Source organism: Botryllus schlosseri, chromosome 12, assembly GCF_051294905.1.
Source record: "Botryllus schlosseri isolate E-star chromosome 12, Bs_hap1, whole genome shotgun sequence".
NCBI classification, from domain to species: Eukaryota; Metazoa; Chordata; class Ascidiacea; order Stolidobranchia; family Styelidae; genus Botryllus; species Botryllus schlosseri.
In genome coordinates, this window is record NC_137247.1 from 18,251,395 (window position 1) to 18,272,661 (window position 21,267).

General features: G+C 40.6%; 2 protein-coding genes across 3 annotated transcripts in view; both read left to right on the plus strand.

The window, feature by feature from the left end:
- Window positions 1-21,267, plus strand: part of LOC145451556 (KH domain-containing RNA-binding protein QKI-like) — a 256,270-nt gene that overhangs the window by 133,714 nt on the left and 101,289 nt on the right. The gene's annotated exons all lie outside the window — the stretch shown is intronic.
- LOC145451565 (uncharacterized) lies at window positions 16,915-19,519 on the plus strand. Its single transcript, XM_080329778.1, has 4 exons — window positions 16,915-17,647; window positions 17,870-17,981; window positions 18,314-18,463; window positions 18,712-19,519. The coding sequence occupies exons 1-4, from the start codon at window positions 17,321-17,323 to the stop codon at window positions 18,903-18,905; spliced, it is 783 nt and encodes a 260-aa protein (XP_080185904.1). The 5' UTR covers window positions 16,915-17,320; the 3' UTR covers window positions 18,906-19,519.

Genomic DNA, 21,267 nt, shown 5'->3' on the forward strand with positions numbered 1-21,267 from the left:
CATTATATGGTACAGGTGATTTCATATTGTTTCACATTGAAGTTGTTACTTCAACTTGTGCGACCTAAAGACTGTAACTTGCAGGGGCATTGAGACCATCTCATCAGCAACAGGGGCCTACGATACAATATCGGTACGACACGATACGATATCGTATGCCCAGGCAGCAACCATCACATGTTTTAGAACACGCGCATCATGCTTGGAGAGAATCTCGTTCTTGACACATTATCTGAAGCTTGATTGAGAACAGGCATCTGTTAACATGTGTTGGATAAATAATTATATTTGTGCGAAAAATCATCGAGACGCGCGTCGTCGGGAGAGGCCGTTCACACTTTCTGTTACCAAAATGCTCCAACCTAGTTTGCACATTGATCTGCGACCTATTCGCCACGTTTATTAGAAATTTCACGCCGGTAGCGTCATATTTGGTGACACGAATGCTGATATATAATGTTATTTAATGTTTTATTATTATGTTATTAATATTTTCATTGATTCAAAACACCACAAGATTGCTATAAAATGTAGCAGTTAGGAGGGTGTGAGGGTGTGAGAGTGGAAGAGTGTTTCAATCAGACACCCATCTCGGCCTTCTAGAATTTGTAAGAAGCATTCACACTTACTGGAAAGTAACAGAAGATATACCTTAAAAAGGACATGCAATGAAAATGAAGTGGCGTGTGACGGCACGCGAAGTCGATATGTCAAATCAAGGTCCGAACGCTGCTTATATTTTTACGAGAATGTGGATAACTGGACAATCGAGATGCTCATCAACAGTCGTGGTACGTCATACCTGATTAGAGCGATGCTCATCTTGCAAAACTCAGTATGTGTAAACTGGAAGGTATATAGGCAGGCCGTGTTATTTTTGGCATTTCAGGAGCCAGATGCCAAAACTGCCAAAAATAAAAATTTGAAAATGCCAAAAATAAGCAATTTTTGGCATATGCCAAAAATAACACGGCCTGCCAAATATAGTGTATTTCGTTCATGGTGTTGTGTTAACAGGACCGCGGTACAAGCGAGAAGAGCATTTGTGAAAGGCAGGTTTCTTAATCTGGGTCCAGCCCACCCATTAGGGGTGAAAGCATGGTGTCCTAAATAGTGTGGGCACAGCAAGATTGAACGGCTGACTGCATTTGGTTTACGTCATACTTTCCATTTGTCCAAAGGCAATTTTACGACCATTTTTGACCGGCTTGTCGAGCGCTAAATTTGATAAAACGGGTATCAATGAGAAGCTGCCGCAGTACTGATTATTAAAATATAAATTATATTCTGCTCATGGAACTGGAACCCCCAAAATTAACCACGATTTTTGCATTGTGATCGAGTTGAACATTGGGACGCAACAAACTGTCTGGCTATTTCTGAGTTGCATAGTCTTGTTGCGTCAATGTTCTTAAACAAGCTAACCTTCCCAGGACTCTTCCATGCGAGTTGGTAATATCAAAGCCACCTGAAGTGACAAAAGTCCTCCGAAAATATATCGGTAGACTGAAGGAAAAATGATAGTCGGGCTACTAAATAGAATGTGTTGAGAGACAACACAGGAAACTCCTGGAAAAGGATCGGGAAGAAAATTCTTTCCGCGAATGAGATCGATGGCACTGGCGAAGTGATCTCTTTTCATGATGCATGGAAGCCGGTTCGGTCATCCAAAGATTTTGAAGCTCTGAAAACCTTCTGTGGATGACTGGCAACACTCTTTCCCTCAACGGCTACTGTTGAAGCCGATATTTCCCAGATTCGCTGGGCGAGAAATGAATTTAGGAGAAACTTAGCTGACCTGAGTCTGGAAGCATACTGTTACAGTGCAAACGATTTAAGTCTATTCAACAGCTGTAACAAGCAGCTGTTGAGCGTGTTTGTTAGGCTTTTCTTTCTTTTTTTTTTTGCTTATTGGCACCGATTCCGATGGCTACTGCACATTTTGTGGTTTCATTTGATATTATTAACCTATGAAATCGTTAGGTTTTTTCTTCTTATTATTGTTTGTTGGCACTGATTATACGTGGATGCTGCACATTTTGTGGTGTCTTTTGACAAACTAGCCCAAATAAAGCGTTTTTGTGACTAATTCGAGGCTGAAACTATCTATTTAGAGGACGATGCCAAAACTGCCAAAAATAAAAATCGAAAAATGCCAAAAATAAGTTATTTTTGGCAGTTTTGGCATATGCCAAAAATAACACGGCCTGTATATAGGCTATATTAGGGTTATCAGATTTTGAAAATCTGAAAAGAGGACACCTTTTAAAAATATTCAGACTTACAATACCACTAGAACTCATGAAAACCTACTTCACTGGACGCCAACAAATGGTTTCAATCTCCGGCATCTTGTACTCTCCTCAACTGGTTACCGGTGGTGTTCCCCAAGGCTCAGTGCTCGAGCCGGTCCCCTTCATTTTCTATGTCAACGACATATTGAATCCTCCTCATTGAGTACCACACTGTTTGCTGATGATACTCATATCCTCTCTTACTCATCATCTATGGCGAAGTTGGATGCCGTGACAAATGATCAAATGCCCAGAGTGCATGAGTGGACGGCTCACAATAGTGTTTGCGTCAACGCCACGAAATCCTAATTATTAGCCATAAACTCCAAGAAATACCTAATCGCTAACATCGCTGGTCAACCTATTTCCAACATGAAAATGCTTTTACCTCAGGGTTTTATTAGACTCGAACTTGTTCTGGAAGAGTCACATCCAGTCGCAAGAAGCAACATTATCACGGAACCGTGGTCTGTTATACAGTCTTAAAGATTACTTGCCAGTCTGCGTCCTTCTGATACTCTTTAAATCATTATTCCAATCGACGTTACAATATAGCATCAACTGTTGGGGTGCTGTCAGTGTTAGCGCCCTGAAGCCACTACAAAAACCACAACATCAGGTCATCTGTATCATAGCCAGAGCCCCGAAAGGACCAGGATATATGTCCAATAAATCACTGCTCAAAACATTCAGTGTCATAAGCATAAAAGAAATGGGAAATCTAGAAATTGCCAAGTTTATGTATCAGTTGCACTACGGTCACTGTCCCAAAAACGTCAATGACTTTTTTACCTCGGTTTAAAAAGTTCATAACTACAACACACACACGTCCACGTCCCCCAACGACCATATGGTCGACAAAAAAGATCATCGCTCTATCAAATATGCCGCACCTGCAGTGTGTAACAGTATCTCGCCGGCTATTAGTGCGGAGCATGGACCGGAGCCGGATTGGATATCCGGCCGGATTTTTTAAATTATGGCCGGATCGGATCGGAGCCGGATCAGTAATTTTTCAGTTACGGCCCGAGCCGGATTGTAGCCGGATCACTACTTTTTTGATATGGCCAGTATCTTTTAGGATAAGCATGGCTTTTATAACTAAATGACTACCAACCAACCACACACAAGTAACCGCCAAGACAGTGCGAAAATAAACGAGACATATTTATAAATTCACGGAACCTCCGTACCGTGTAGGGCCGGATTAGTACTTTTTCCTGATACGGCCGGAGCCGGATCGGAGCCGGACCAGAAAATTTATCGATCCGCTCCGCACTACCGGCTATCCGACAGTCGTCGAGCATGTCATCCACATTCAAACAATTTCTACTGAATCAGTACCACGACCAGACCACGACTTGTCATATCGATCTCGCCTTTCGACATACGCCACCTCTTTTTGTCGCCTGTCCTTTCACACTATATTCTTTCACTTTTCATTCAGTGTGCATGTCTCTTTTTTTACATCGCCTAGGCCAGGTGCGTGTCTGATTTCGAAGACTACTCCAAGTCGTTTAGACACCTTCCCATCTTTCATTGTATCGCAGTCTTGTGTGAATTAAATGATGAAATTATTAACAATAAATTGATTTGAATTTGAATAGTTAGTTTTAAACGCATTTCTTTTTGGTGTTTGTGTCGTATATCAATATTCGTACATGCTAACATGTTTTACTGAATTGACAACTCGTTAACACGTGCACCATTGACGTTGGTAAACCTCTCCGAGATGTGACCCCGTGCGATATCAATTCTGTAGCACAATCTAGCGGATGAAGTACGATTGTAAGTTTTGAGAGCTAACTACGGGAAAACATCGTGCAAAACCGTATGGTAAAGCCATGATTACATCTAACAATCGCATAAGAAATCATTGACATTTTGCCCCGATGTTGCATGTGAACTCGAGATAGGCGAATCAGTGGCGCTGAAGTTGACGGGTACACCTTAGCGCCCAAGTCTCGCAATATAATGGCAAATTTTTGCTTGGATAGCAAAGATCAACCACATTATATATTCTATAGAGTAAAGAGTCAAGTGTACCTCTTTGATGCGGGTGTGATCAGACCTTCACACGGTCGTATCGATCATTTCTATCTGATACCGAATACTGTGCAGTGCATGCATATTTTCTGTACCACCATCATTGCTATCTGATTGTTATGTATTTTAGTTGGATGAAAATAAAGACCCTTTCTCTCTCTCTCTCTATCTGTTTGTTGTTGTCATACCAACCAGATTGGCTATTGGTCCTGTATAACCAGTAAGGAAGTAGGCCTACGTCTACGTTTTCCGAGTACTCAAGTAGGTTTTGCCACTTGTACTAGGCCTACTTACTGGAGTTGTTTAGTGGTTACGTTTTAGGCTACTTAGACAAAACTACTGTACTATACCACAATGCCACGCTTTAAAAAGGGAGACCACCATCCCCTCTGTGATGACCATATTCGTAAAATTGCTACCTGCTCTCAGCTCAACAACTTTGGTTGCTTTTGCACCGGTCCTGACATTGCGAAATAAAAAGTTCCTGGTGTCACATATTTTCTTCTCGTCTCTCCGATCGTCCAGATTACTCCTGCCCGTAATTTTTCTTGCTAAAATCTAGAAAACCGTCCAAGTCCAACCGGATACAACATGTCTGAAAAAAATCGCAGTCCGGTCCCAGTTCAATGCTCATCTCTTACGTACGAATGCTGACTGCTCTTCATACATCGTTTCCTCTCTACCAATTAATTTATTGCATTTGTTTCTAGCGGTTAGTATCTACGGTGACTGGATGCGAGGGTTAAGCCCAATGCAGACTGCCCTCGCGACGCAACATATCGAGTTGCAGTCGAGTCGTAAGTCGCGACTGAATGCACAGTGCACACCGGTGTCGAATGAGGACTCGGCAGTGCCCACAAGCGGCGACTACAGCGCTTGCGCGTTCTGTCCCATGATATGTATGAATAATGCATATTGTATATATACCTTTGGTTCTGTCCGAAGACTAGAAATGGATGCACATTGCAGAGCCCCTGGTACTCCGCAAAATGAATATTACGATGGGTACAGGATGTTGGCCAATGAATTAGGGGAAGTCTTATATGCACAAACTTTTCCATTAACGAACCGATCTCATATTGCAATGCTGAAAACGCAGAATCTGCGAGAGACAGTTAGGCGCTATATTTCCGGTTGCTGATTCAAATTTCTGGAGTTCTAGCAGTACTATGCTACACCAAACCTTTCTGTCTGCCATGGGCTCTGTGACTCCATCAAACTGTCAAGCATTCATACATCAATTTATCCATAATGTACAGAACAACATTCAAATGCATTATAAGTAGGGCAAGTTTTTGTTGCACTAAAATCGAGAGAAAGTTGCATCTAATTTTGACAAAAGTTGCAGTAAACAGTTGCATTTATAATTTTTGTTAAATTATTAGGGTGCGAGATACTCGAAAGGTTCCGTTGTGTAGCCTAGTTCCGGCAGAGCTGTCAAATTTGTTACTTTGCCATTTCACGGTGTTTCTGGCGAGATCGCCAAAAATTATATACTTTCCCGGTACACCGGAAGAAAACTACGCAATGCGTGAATAATTTCCCCCAAAAAGCTAAACAACTTAGCGATATACATACACTAAAACAAGTCAAACAACACACCTCAAACCCCTTAGGTCTGCAAACTTGACCCCAGGCGTTGCAGAAAAACTCACTATTGGTGAATTTAACTAAATCGATAGCCTGAATAAGGTGACCCAGTGAATATGTAATTTTCGGCGGTCTCACCTGGGCGTTCGTGAAATGGGAAACTATCTCAAATTTACACGACAGAATCATTAAAACGATCTATTTACATATTGTTCGGAAACGGTCGTGCTCGGCAGGGGTAGTTGAACTTCTTGCTTGCAATAGGGCTGTGGAGTCGGTGAATTTTACCACCGACTAAAACTCTGACTCCGACTCCACACATTTTCAATATACCGACTCCAAATTCGATTCCTGAGTCTCTAAACCAGTGGTTCCCAAACGGTGGGGAATTCCCCACTGGTGGGGAATTAAACGGTTTCTGGTGGGGAATAGACGCATTTGTTTAAAATTATATACAGGACAGTCAACATATTCACGGAGACACATGCGCAATTACCGTTACCAGTTAACTGCTCTGGAATGTTTGTATCGAAAATTATATTGTTCACAAAACCTCATTTTGAACTCTGGATGGCCAATCATGGCGTCACAAAAGCATCCAGCACGACTAGTTTGGCGTGAAATAACGCTTTCGCGAAATTTTGAGCGTTACTGGTGTCGGTCCACAATACGTTTTATGTTGCAGTTATAGGCGATTGTCTTACATACCGGTGTGGTAGTGTGTCTTGTTTAGTCAAACCAGCAAATAGCTGCTCTGTGACGACAAAAGTGCTGGGTAGTGGGGAACAGGACCGTAACTGCCGCACCCCAAACTCCCCTATTGGGGGGGGGGGCAAGCTCGAAGGGGCCCAAAATTATTTCGTGAATTAACATAAATTAAAGTATTTTTTCAATTTATACCACTTTTTGAAAAATTTTCGCGCTGGGTGCGCGATTTAATATTGCCGAATATCTGATTATTGGGTACCATATCCCCACGCAAATACGTAGAATTTATAGAAATGGAGACTTTGGCGTTGACCATTACTGCGTTACGACGCACTACGGAATATGAAGTTATATGCTATGTAGCATGCAACTCCGAGAAGTGTGCCACAACGATCAGCAGCGAGAAGACCTTGGCCGAGAAGGAATGCCCTTGTGGTGACCCAAAACTTCGATATATATACAGTATGCATATATGTTTAATTGGCTAAATGGCTGGTGCCGAATGTTCCTGCCCTGGCGATCTGAACCCCACAGGACAAATGTCATTCCGCAGGGAAAAATTATTTGCCAGTAAAGCAACACCAATTTCATATCGTGTGTGCCTTTTAGTTTTGGCGATTTCCATATCTTTTGACATACCAGATATAGGAGGTCACGAAAAAGCATAATGCAACGAAGTCAATATACCAACGGGTCCGCCCGAATATGTTGAATTCTTATTTAGGGGTCCTACCTTTTGCAACACACCTCACTCAGAGGGGATATAAAATTGATAGCAAAATAGGCTATATGCAATTCTCGATCATATTGGCCGATTCGAACACGAATTATATAAATTTTTCGCGCTTAGCGCATATAGCCGACATAAGGCGCCGCACGAAACAGTAGACCCAATGTAGCTGATAAGTTGCAGGGATAAAGCGCACAGGCACAGCGGGCTGAGAGGGTTCTGGGGGGGGCCAAGACCAACGTCTTTTTTGGCGGGGCTGACGAAGTGCTGTTACGGTCCGGGTGGGGAATGAAGGTTCGGAAAAAATCTGAAGTGGGGAATGAAGACAAAAAGGTTGGGAACCACTGCTTTAAACGTACCGACTCCGACTCCGGCTCCGACTCCGACTCATGAGTCTTTAACGTACGGACTCCGACGCCAACAGTAAATAGGGATGGTGTGAACCTCTGAAAGGTTCGGGTTCGTGTGAACGCGAACCTTTTTGAAAGGTTCTGTGTGAACACGAACGTGAACCTCGTGACGTCATATTGCTAATTCCAACCCTATCTTTCAATGAAGTGATAGCCTATATTATTGTACACGATACCTAGCGAAGACTCGGGCCACATAATGTCGCATTGCTGAAGTACATATTGGCGTTTTAAACGTCGCTAAATGTATCAACCGCGGTTATCAAAGGATCAAAGGATAAAATCAATACATTCGTCGTTTTGCCAACAATTTCGACAAGGACTTACCAGGAAATATAAGCTTACGCCTTAATGGTCTTAGCCAGACCGGACAATGTGTTCGGAATCTGAGTATTGCTACATTGATATTGAGCAGAGTGTAAAACGGTTTTTATACTCGCTACCGATACCATAGACAACAAGTTATATAGCAGTAGCCAGCACCTTAATCGCACGGATTTGGTTTTAATGATACAGTAAAGATATGAAGTCGAGATTGACCCCATACGCCCGCTCGATTTTTTACATCAGAAATCGATATCAATGTCATTGATTGGTTTAATAGGCATCATTCGCTGACTACGTATATCGCTCGTGATGTTATGTGATTGCGGGTCAAGCTCACGGCAGAGAGTCACTAATTATTCACAAACGGAAAGCTGGATATTTCGAGAAAATTTTGGTAACAAAAATGCAAGTAAAACTTTTAAGGTTGTCATGGTGCATGCTCGTTTAGTGTTGATTTTTTTATGCTGCCAGCGCCATGCATAGAGTGACCCACAGTTGAAATGCAATAAACTTGAACCAAAGATCTTATAATTAAGTGCAAATTACAATTTACCAAAAAGGTTCACAGTGCAGAACCTACCAAGGTTCTGTTGTGAACGCGAACCTCTAAATTTCCGAGGTTCACACACAGAACACGAACGTGAACCTCACGTTCACACCATCCCTAGTAAATACGTAGGCTATTGATGCATCCCAGGAGGTTTCAATGTTCGACAGAATAAGCATTCTTTCACATCATGGGATGCAAATTATAGTATTAATTTGAAAATGTGATACTAACCCTTCGTTTACTAGAAGACCCCGTTTTAGAGAATATCATAGCACGGCGCCCTACCCAATTTGATTAGGCCCCAAGTTTAGGCGAAGAGCAATACGTAAAAGTTGTATCGGATACGGCTTAATCACTTCGCGTGAATAGTATACGTTAATAACAAATATTGTGGATCGTAGAAGTTATATTAAGTGTAGCTTTATTTTCGGAAAATGGAGGCTTTAATACACTTGCTTTTATGCTTCAACATGTATGTTCTGCAGACAAAAGAACTGAAAGTAATTAGAACTCAAAGTATGATACTCGCAATTGAAACAGAAATACAAATACCACTTCTAAAAAGCGGAAAATATATTTCATGTCTTTTGTCCATAAAGCTTCAAAGGTGATCTGCTAAAACAGGTGTAACGTTCAAAAGAGCTTGATTTTCCAGATTAGCAAGACACGTAATGGGCTGCTAGATTAAGATACGATAGGTAATTGCTAGATTACAATACGATAGGTAATTGCTAGATTGCGAAACGGTAGTTTCATACGTTATAGTGATCCATATTTATTTAAATATTCTATAAGGGCGACAATGCGGTGTGAGCGGAACCAAGCAATCCGGTACCTAAATTATATTCACTGATACTTTCGTGAAAACATATTTGTCACTCCATAACTACTGTGCGCGAAGCGCAACAATATTTCTGGGCTTTACTTGACTTTTACGAATATTAAATGTTGGTACTCCGTCAAAACAGCCCCGAAATTCCTCAGGCTATCTTTCGTATTGGGGGATTAGACTACTTCTACTTGACAAACTGAAAATAGCGAAAAATAAGATCATGAAATAATGTGAAGTAGAAGTAGAAGTAGAGAAAATTTGATATACTTGAGTAAGTACCAGAAGTAGAGGAAAACTGCTTGAGTACTTCCAAAAAGTAGAAGTACTTCGTTACTGACCACCTCTGATTATCTAATATCCTAATATGCTTGTATCATTCAAACATGACGTATATCCAATCCTGTATAATTAAAATATAAAAAAAACAATCGAAGTCAGCAAATACTACAAAGATATAACTTACTACTTTTCTCATTACACACTATACTAATTACAAGCACACACACTATCCTACTAATATAAACTGGTCAGAAACGAAATTTAGGAAGTAGTGAAATAGCATATGTCTAGTTTACATGCACCTACTCGAATATTCAAGGATTAGGACGAGCAGTCTTTCTAAATCATTTGTTCGACTCAAGCAGCTAAGCTACACTACAAATATTTTTAATTTTGTCAAGTGGGAAGCAGCGTTTGGTTATATTTTCTATCAATTTTATAAAATCAGACGATGTATTTACTCTGTCACAGTATCATGTGCAGTGGCACCCTGGTCGCGCGAAGCGCTAAATTTTTTCGAAGGTATTGAATGAATTCTATCAATAAATATGCTATAATCGCATATATACTGGGCTCATTTGGCAAGGACAGGAATATCCGGCGTTTAGACATAGTAATATCGACGGTTGCGGTGAACATACCTCTATCATTTTGTTGCAATTTTCTAATTTCGAGAATTACCTCGCAGGCCACATAAAACCGGAAATGAATATATATTGTAATCAATTTTTATCCTCTTTCTGCCCACTTAATCAGATTTGCCGGTAGAGCTGAGTGAGGTGTGTTTGAAATGGTGGACCCCTCAATAATAATTAAACATCTTCGGGCGTATACCCGTTCGCAGGAACGAAACAGCACTTGGCCAGGCCCCCCAATAAAACTTGGGTCTTGGGCTCCCATAGGGTAAACCGATCCCCCCCCCCATCACGTAGTTCGCTTTTGTCATGAAATAAGGGCCACCGTTTAGTGAGCCAGCGCGAAGCGCGAAAATTTTCGACAATTCATGATAAAATCGGTCAGTAATATTGGGAATTGCATATATATTGCTACCAATTTCTTGTCTTCTCTGTTCACGTTATCCGATTTACCGGTAGAGCTGAATGAGGTGGCTTGGAAACTGTTGGGCCCGTAAATAATAATTAATCAAATTCGGGCGGGCGGACCCATTGCTATGACTTCGTTTCATGATGTAATTTTGTGATCTCCTGTCTGTTATATCAAAAATACAGAATGGCCCAAATGTACTAACGACGCACACGATTTGAAATCGGTATTTCTTCACTGGCATATAATTTTTCCCTGCGGAATGGTATTTGTCTTGTGAGGTTCAGATTGCCTAGACAGGAACATTCGGCGCCAGTCATTTAGGCTCCTATGGACAATTAAACCTATTAGTATTTTGCATATATAACGAAGTTTTCGGTCAGCGTAACAGGGCAGTCCTTTTTGGCCCAGGTTTTCTCGCTGCCGATCGTTCTGGCACACTTCTTGGAGTCGCATGTTACATGTCCTAAAACCTAAAATGTCTCGCCGATATGTCCATTTCGATAAATCTTGCATATTTTGTCTTGGGGAAGAGTAGGCTACCTAATAATTAATAAACTTGGCAAGTTGAGATCACGTAGGGCGAAAATTTTTTGAAAAAGTTGCATAAATTTTTGAAAAATACTCTATAATTTATGCTAATTCGCGAAATAATACCCCCTTCGAGCTCGCCCCCCCCTAATTGGGGGGTTTGAGGTGCGGCAGTTACGGTCCTGGATACCGGTACTGCTTACAGTAGAATGAGTTCTTGCAGTTCAACTTCAAGTTTAAAAATGGCCTCAAATCACTCTAAATTCAATGAGGAAACAATTATAGAGACCAAAACCTGCAATACCAAGAAAAACTAGAGCGGTGACATTAGGATCGAAACAGCACTTCTTCTGCCCCCCCCCCCCTAAAAAAAAAACGCTGGTCTTTGGCCCCTTTAGGGTGATAAAACCGACTTCCGGGAAGCTGCGTCCCCAGACCCCTCACCAGCCTGTACTTTTTCAGCGAGATATGTTGTACTGTTTACTGAATCATGTTGTATCGCCTACATGCTCTGGGCGCGAAAATTTTCTACAGATTTACTGCTAGAGCTGGGTGAGCCGTATAAAATAATCAACCAGCTTCGGGCAGACCCGTTGGTAAGATGACTTCGTTACATGATGTTATTTCGTGACCTCCTGTCTGCTATGTCAAAATATATTGAAATCGCCCAAACGTACTAAACTAAAAGAGGCACACGATTTAAAATTGGTGTTTTTTCACTGGCAAATAATTTTTCTCTTTGGGATGGCATTTGTCTTTTGGGTTCAGATTAACAGGACAGGAACATTCGGCACCAGCCATTTAGCGCCTATCGACAATTAAACATATTTGTATGATTGTATATATATCGAAGCTGTCGGTTAGGATAAGGGCAGTCCTTTTCGGCCAAGGTTTTCTCGCTGCCAGTCGTTCTGGCACACTTCTCAGAGTCGCATGTTACATGGCCTAACACTTCATTTGTCTTAGAGAGTCGTGGCCCGGTAATGGACGACGACGAAATGCCCATTTTTATAATTCATGCGTAATTTTTTTGGGGGAAGGAGACCCCATAATGAAGACATTCAGCAACACTAAATCGTGCCCAGCGCGAAATTTTTTGAAAACTTGCATAAATGTTCTGTGAAGTACTCAATAACTTATGTTGTTTCACGAAATAATCCCCCCCCTCCCAGTTGAGGAGCGGCAGATACGGTCCTAGGTGGCATAGAGATTACGATCAGTAACTATACTGACACCTCGCGACAAAGTTGAAAATTCCACTTTGTCGCGGAAATGCGCAACTCTGTCGCAGACTATAGATAACTAACCTGCGGATACATACGCTACCCCCGTCGTCACGCTTGCTTGCCCGGAGGAAATTACTCCTCAGCAATCTGAACGCAACAAAATTACTAATCTTGTAGCGGACGACCCGCGCGCTTAAATTCAATGGAGTTGATCTTATTTGCAAGCTACTGCCGCACTGATTACGAAAATATACATTAAAATCCAATCAAAGAGCAATGGAACTCCATTGAAATACACCTCACAGTCTGAAAATCGTCATTGTTCTGAACAATCGCAGCGACGCAGCACAATGACCATAACAATGGCCCTTGCGTGGTTGCGATTGTTCAGAACAATGCTCCTTTTCAAACTTTAAGGTGTATTTCAAAAGGGTTCCATTGCCGTGGTTAGATTTTAATGTATACTATCGGAATCAGTGCGACAGTAGTTTTCAAATAAGATCAACTTTATTGGATTTAAGCGCGCGGGTCGACAGCTATGGGATTAGCGATTATGTTGCGTTCAGATTGCTGAGCAGTAATTTCCTCCGGGCAAGCAAGCGTGACGACGGGTGTTGCGTATCTATCCGTAGGTTAGTTATCTATACGCAGACCTCACGTTGCGTGTTGACGGGTAGACTCGGCGTGCAACTGTGCATGGACGGGCGCGATTCTCTCGTTTTATCGGGTCGCGAGGTCAGTGCGCGTCGGGCTCGAGTATACCTCTCTCGCCCATTATGACCCAGGCGCGCCTGGGTGTATAAAAACTGATCAGATGAAAATATAAATCAACGATTATGGAAATAAATGGAAAATCAGCTTTATGAATTAGCTTCAAATAACTAAGATTTAGGGTGATGGTGGTGTTGTTCGGCCGCCTGTAGCATTACCAAAATTGGTCTATACGGAATTACTCCGAATAATTCGTGATTTATTATCAATATCTCCCCAGAATTCATCTTTGCGATTTCAAATATCCTGAACTTTTGCACATCATTCATTCATACCCATTCTATAGTTGGATATTAATATGAGTCAAACACACCGATTCACAGGAGTGGAGTGGGCTCTGTTTAAATGTACCGACTTGGACGGAGGTAGTAGGCTACACATGTCCTTAGTGAATGGTATTGCAAACGGAGTTGACGATATGTCATTTCTCTATATGCTGCCACGGATAATTTTAGTTCGATTGTCATGCCCACCAAGGGTTGATTTTGCTGTAGATCACCAAATAGCCCGAGGCCGAGGTAGATGTTATAGATTACGAATGTCAAACTCAATTTTGGTCACGGGCCGGATTCGAGACCAACTTTATCGCTTGCGAACCGGACCAGTCGAATCAAATAATGTTACGACCACATTCATGCCCTTGTTTTTGAATGGAATATTTTATTACACTACGCAACAAAATTTCTGTTAAATTTGATAATAATGTTAGGGAGCTGATTCCAAAAATGCCGTTAGTTTTTCGCTAACTATACACTTTGTACTATAAATTGAATAGCGCAAATCAAATTTAGTAATATATACCATTGTTGAGCAGTGGGTCCAGGTCTCCAATACATAGATTCCAAGAAGAGAAGGAAGTCCGAGGGCTCAGTTAACTCTTAAATACTCTAATATTTCTGTAATCTGCATCAGAATACCGGCGTTGGCTAGTATCGCAAAAATCTTCTTGTAAGATAAGCATTTCTCTGATAAAGGATTCAATTCTATACATTGGTATAGGTGCTATCAGACTCACTTGTCGCAAAATTTAATAAACGCTGTTTTAGATGTAGTTGGTAGTGGACGTTTCAAAATTGACCAGATATATTTTCTTGTGTTTGTGGATACGTCCTTGATAGTATCGATACGGTATTTCAAGAAAGCAGGGTCGCCATTGACATGGACCCAAAAATAAGGTTAGTCGAAAAACAAGATTAGCATTAAAAAGCGTTTTTTGTGCATACATTGTGTTTATAAGAGCCGTGTCATATCACATTCCATACTTTTTGCCAGAAACAATCTGCTCCAACAACTCCTTGTTATTAGATGGTGCTTCATGGATCTCACGACAGCTCAGGTCTAGGTTTATCTTTACTTTTAGCTGGAATTTCACTGTGATTTCATCAAGTCCTTTCCTTTCCTTGGTTGGCTACCAATCTTCAATACGATTGTTTTAATGTCAAGTGTGCGGCTCTCAGATCCCGTCTCTGTTGCGTTATGCAAAATATGAGCAGGGCAGCCGACTGGGATCAGATAAAATGTTTGCTCTTTGAGGCGAGAGAAGACATTGATTTTTCCACTATGCTGTGAGCCTCCAAAATTCATTGATGCATTATTGGCAGAAAAGGATGGCAGCTGCCTCACTCCAGGCCATTCTCTTGCAGTGGCGGCTCGTCCTATAGGGCAACTGGGGCATTGCCCCACCTAAAATTCTGTTCAATAACAATTCCTCACCATTTATAGACGCACACCTATCTATATAAACCGACATCACAGCGAAAATCGTATACTTCTTGTCCTTTCGCTTGTAAATGCCCATATATAGCGAAGTCTCTGCGAAAATCGAATTCTCTTCTGTGTTTTCGCTTTGCGAATGCCTAGCCGGGGCTTGCCCCGCTAGCGCTCATAACAACCTTTCACTGTCTATTCTCTCAAAGCCGCGCACAATAAAGAATCGGTGATTTACTCTCTCCAATTCATAAAATTACCGAGCAACCGGGGCACGATAGCTCTGTGCCCTTAAGGTGTGATGTAACAATCGTATCTATAGCTGAACTCTGTTACCGTCATCTGCGTTTAGTCGACCTTTGCTGGTATAGGTCGATTTTAATGGGGTTTCACAACATGAAAACTCTTGAAACTTGTTCTGTCATGTCGTGATGGTGGTATTTAACACTGCCCCAAGTTTCAGGGTTTCTACTTAAAGTTTAGGGTAGTAATTCCGTTTCCGAAGTTGAGTGTTTGCTGATCCGTCATGTATCGCCAACAGATTTTACTCAAAAGCCGGTATTGGTATCCATTGGTTTTGACGATGTTCAATACCGAGATCGGTTATGACTAGGGCCATTTAAAGTCATTAAAGTCATATTTTTTTCTATGCATCAGTAAGTCGTGAAATCAATTTTAACGCAAAAACCGCATCCATATGGGGTATATTAAGAAAGTTATAAAGTCATATAAAGTCATATTTTCCTGGTTAGGTCATATTTGAGTTAAAAAGTCATATTGTTGTATACTTTAAATAAAAAGTGCCAATTGAAGCAATTAAACACTAAGAAAGTAAGGCAATTTCTGATTGAACGAAGTCAAACTGTAAGGTTGGCCTACATAACATTACAGTCGCAGACCTATGAGGTCATACACTGCATTATGAGGTCACACATTACACTGTGTTGCTACACAATCTGTTTTACTTCTGTACACTGACGTGGGACGTCATTTAAAGTTCAGAGACTTCCACAAGTGAAAGAAATAGTCAACGCACGGGAAGCTGAAGGAGTTGTTGTAAGGAGCGTCAAAGATCCAGTGAACGATCCAAAGTTCACGAGTCAGTTAACAGAAATATGCCTCCACTACAAAAATATTTCTAACTTGATACTGAAAATGGAAAGTTATGCGTACACTACCAAAAAGGCTAATGCTGATCTAAATGCCCTCGATTTCGAAAAAGATCCGCTTGAGCTCAAAAATTACATTAAGAAGCGATTGGACAAAAACAATGTGAAACAAATTATGTATCTACAAAGACAAGAAATTTCAGCAGCGCTCTATGAAAAACTGCAAAGTGTCAACCAACATCAGCGTCTGTGGTGAGCTCATTTTCCTTAATAAAGTCATTTTTACGTCCAAATTGTCACTTTAAAGACTCTAACATTCCACACTACATGAAACTACTACAAAAGTGGTTTAAAATAACAATGGATGTGTATTACTTTTTTCATGTTTTACTCGTTAGTTCCGTGAGTGACGTTGGTTACATGTAAAAATACATGATTTTCGCATTAAGTCATATAAAGTCATATTTTCCCAAAAATAAAGTCATATAATTGATTTTTTAAGGTCATATAAAAATGGCCCTAGTTATGACATTTGGCACGGAAAGTCTTATGGCCGTATTACGAAAACAAGGATTAATTCGAGAATTGCGTAATACTCGGATAGAAACTCGGCCTACAGTAAACTCCGGTTGGTATTACGAAAAAAATGTAATTCGTCGCCTACTCAATACTCGCATTACATGTAATTCGCGTATTCGCGTCATATATCTTGGTCATATTTGCGATACCGGTACACGAATTTATCGTTACGCGAGCGGTTCGTGTTTTCACGGTGATTTTCAGCATCAATGACCGGTCATACCTGGCTCATCTTATAGAACAACAAAAGGAGCATGTCACTATAGATAACTCAGGTAATACATTCCATTTCGATGGTTGCCCCGTACGTGCAGTAGGGTACCAAATTTGGGAATTTTGGAATATTTCAAGGCTGTTTCGCACTATGTATTCGTGTACCTAAGGAACAGTTCAGGTTTACTAAAGGAAGCATATGATGTCTAACGATCAATAAATCGTTATCTTGCAATAAATTTTGAGTTACGGTACTGCATCTGCTATTGTTACAAAACTGACGGCGGTGTAAACCTTGCTGTGGTGAAGCTATTACTTTTTAACGATTAGCTATTTTTCTTAGTTCTCTAGTTCATAGCCACAAGATTATAAATATGGATTCAAGTGTTGAAAAGAGGACAAACTATTCAGAGTATGAAAAAGAGTTTTTGCTGAATTTGGTGGAAAAGTGGCCTATATTAAAGGACAAATCAACAAATAAATTTACAAACAATTCCAAGGAGTTGGCCTGGACAAAGATTCAGGTTGAGTTTAATATGGACAGCCATACACGGCAAATTGACAATTGGATGAAGCTAAGAGCTCTATATAAGAACCTGAAGGCAAAGGCGGGAAAAGAAATGACATTTATCCGCAAAGAAAATGTGAAGACCGGTGGTGGATCCTTCAAGGATAAAGAATTAACTCCAATTTCGCAGCAGGTTTGTAGGCCTACTTCTTTTGCCACTCTTCGGTGTACATTGGCATCAGTGAACATTGAAACATATCTCAATCTTGAATTGAAATCGTAATATATTATTGCTGCCTGAATTTTGTGATTCACTCGCAGGGAATTGATAGACAATTCATTTGGTTTGCTCATGTTGTTGTTTCTCACTGAAGAAAATTGATTCTCATTTTGATTATTGCAATTGTATTTCCAGCTACTCGCAATGGAGCCAGCGCACTTCAATCCCATAATCCCAGACTCTCAATTGGACACTGAAAGCGCAACTCTTCCACAATCAGGTGGGATCGTTGGAAGTACAGAGCAAGGTTTGTAAAAGTTGTCTCAATGTTGGGTATTATGCGTTCTCATAACACAATTATTGTACTATTTCGTAAGTGCAATCCAGAGCTACAAGCAGAAATAGGCCTGTATACGTTTGAACACAAACATGCAGGTCACGCCGTTCTCCTGCATTAAGGCTTTGAGAATACGCCAACTGCATGTATAAATTCAAACTCATAAATGCTTCTTACACCTCTGCGTAGTCCATACGAATTTGATAACCTATTTTACACAACAGAAATATATTAACTGGTTTATCTGTATATATCATAGAAAGTATGTGTCGTGTCACTTAGTATGTACTGCTTGATTTCAGAGGAAATGTACACACTGGTATCGGTGTCATCTCCATCCAATATAGTCGATGACTCTGTACTATCTGCACCAAGCAGGCATCCAGTCTGTTCAAAATCTTTGAGGACGTATGCATCTACTCCGGAAAAACAACCTCACAAAACGACAGCAGGTATGGTATTCTTTGTCTGAGATAGAGGTGGTAAAAGGAGCCGACTACTCCTGCTGAATATGTCCTAGGCTCAACAGAACAGTGTTGGGATCAAGTCACTACCTTCGAGTCACGAGTCATTGCAGATTTTGACTCGAGTCAAGTCAATCGATTTTCAATGCTGACTCGAGTCAAGTCAATCGATTTTCAATGCCGACTCGAGTCATCCCAACACTGCAACAGAACAAGACATATTGGTATCTTTTCAGATGATACGTCGATATCTGCACCTCCTAAACCAACCTGTTCTGGAAAGAGGAAACTTGCTCAGGAGTCTGAATCCCGGAATGAGCTGTACAGATTGCAAGCAATCAAACTAAAAAAACAGATAGAGCTCCTAAACAAAAAGCTGAAATTGGCAGAAATGGAACTTGAACAGCGTTCCATCAAAAAGAAGACGTGATTAATAGATATTTTTGAAGAGTCGTAATGCTCGTTCCTAACAGCTTCATTATTTCGTTTTAGCCTGCACTGCTCTTTTGTGATTTAATATATTTTCTTTATTGCAATAGAATTGGATCCATATCGCCGCTGTGGAATCAAAGTAGCTATTGGCCATTTTTGTAAGATTTTTATTCTCTCTTGATAACATCATGGCCATGACCATGTCTATTTGTGTGTGTCACGTTGTTTCTAACATGAACATGGTCAAGATATGACCGAAGAAAATTAGACACGTTCGATTCCAGAGCGATAATACGTTTGTATTCCAATACTGTGCTGCAAAGGGCTAATTGCCTAATATATTTTTGTACTGTGGTTCTACTTTGCTACTGCTAAAATGTCTCATTACTAGAGCGATTTTTTTTACCTAAAAACGGCTGCTACTGCTACACTTAAGATACTGCAGTATGTTGAGTGTAACACCACATCAACCTAAAATTTGTTGCATTTGGCGTTTATGATTCACAATAGGCCGTCTAAAACGGTAGGGGCTACACAAGCTGTAAAATGTCAATAAGTTCACCGAGAGCGCAGGTGAAACGAATGCAGGTTGCAAAAAATTTTGACATTATTTTGGCTCTTGGATATATTGCCCTACTCAGTACTCATTACCAATGTCATGCTGATTATACTGTGCTTGCTTATATGTTTCTTTGTTTTGGGCTGCCACTCAATAAAGTTAAAGTTTCTTTGTGCTGGGCTGCTGCTCAATAAAAGAGTGCTTCCAACATCTAGTATTATTCATTCCACTGCAGGTACCATTTAAATCAGCAATAGCAAACAATCTGTAGAATTGTGACAAGGTATATTTACTAGTAGTAACTTGTCAATATGTATTTCAGTAGTAAGATAAGAACCATGTCGAATAGGCATTGTATCATGGTAACAGAATAAAATTTCCAAGATTAATCCAATTTGAAGGGTTATTTTTGCTTATGTCAGGGAGATTGGACAATGAAAAAACATCTATTCAAAAACTATACAGTTATCTTATCATTTGCAACTGCACCATATCACATTTGGTTCTAGGCAGATGAAAAGTGCAATCTTATCAGCTGCTGACGGATCGCAGAAGCTTGTGCGTAGTCTGTACGCTGTCCTTGTGGTGTAGAATCACTAGGATCCATTCCATCATCTGTAAATTCATCAAGTGATGCCTCGATCATGCCACGTTGCCTGAGAAAGTTGTACATGCAGACGCAGGCTGGAATCATGTTCAAAGTTGTGTCGACTTTTAATCTCATGCCTGTTTTCAGGCAGGAAAATACTCGCTTCAAAACACCAAACGCTCGTTCGATTGTCAATCTGGTCTTTTTGTGGCTTCTGTTGTAACACAGCTCAGGCTCACGCAAAGGATTGCGTAACGGTGTCATTAGATAAGTAGTCAATGGGTAGCCTTGGTCGCCAAGCAACAGTCCATTTGAGGTTGACTGGCTTTCCAGATAACCATATAATGCAGAATTATGGAATATCCTTGCATCATGTGTCGAACCGTACCATTTTGCATAAATGTTCGTAAAGACGAGTCTTGCATCACATACAGCCTGAAACATGAATGTATGTATTGGTATTGTGAATTACTATTCTATATATCACTTGGATCACTGGACAAAAAAAATTTCATTAAATGTTTATTTTTAAATCACAACAGACCCCCAAACCAAATTGTATGGTGTAACTTCATGTTTTGTTAGCTAGGAATATTTGCATTATCATCAAGGCAGCAACATAATATGGGGGGGGGGGTCAGTGTAATTACTTATCAGCAACAGCATGACCAATTGACTATCACTAAGCAGTGTTCCCCATGAATATGTCAAAATTTATGGCATTTATGATTGGGTTAAGGTTGCGGTAACGAATGTTCCTATCATACCCTATACGAATTATAAATTATAATTATTTTTGTGCAGGTGTTGCCGATATACATCATTATAAACTACGGTTATGATATTCACCTGGCAGTTTATGGAAAAGTAACCTTTTCGGTTCCTGAACCGTTCTGCATTTTCACCACCTGGGCTCTGGATGCGAACATGAGTGCAATCAATTGCACCTATTACATCTGGAAATGATGCAATAGAGTAAAATTCTTCCTTTACACTGTGCAAGTTCATTTGTGGCCATCGTACGAAAATCCCTATATTACCAACTATGACGGCCGAAACCTGTGAAAAAAGTACTGGATTTGCAAAAGAACAAACAATCAATCACGGTCAATTCATTACCTCTTTGATCACATTAGATACAGTCGGCTGCGAAATACCTTCCAAATCAGCAGAAAGCAATTGGAATGACCCACTGCTTGTGAAGCGTAGGAA

Bases quoted from the DNA above. Each gene is read 5' to 3' on its own strand.
- LOC145451565 (XM_080329778.1), top strand. From the start codon at position 17,321: ATGGATTCAAGTGTTGAAAAGAGGACAAACTATTCAGAGTATGAAAAA. The intron at 17,648-17,869 runs GTTTGTAGGCCT...TTGTATTTCCAG, and splicing joins TAACTCCAATTTCGCAGCAG to CTACTCGCAATGGAGCCAGC. The intron at 17,982-18,313 runs GTTTGTAAAAGT...GCTTGATTTCAG, and splicing joins CGTTGGAAGTACAGAGCAAG to AGGAAATGTACACACTGGTA.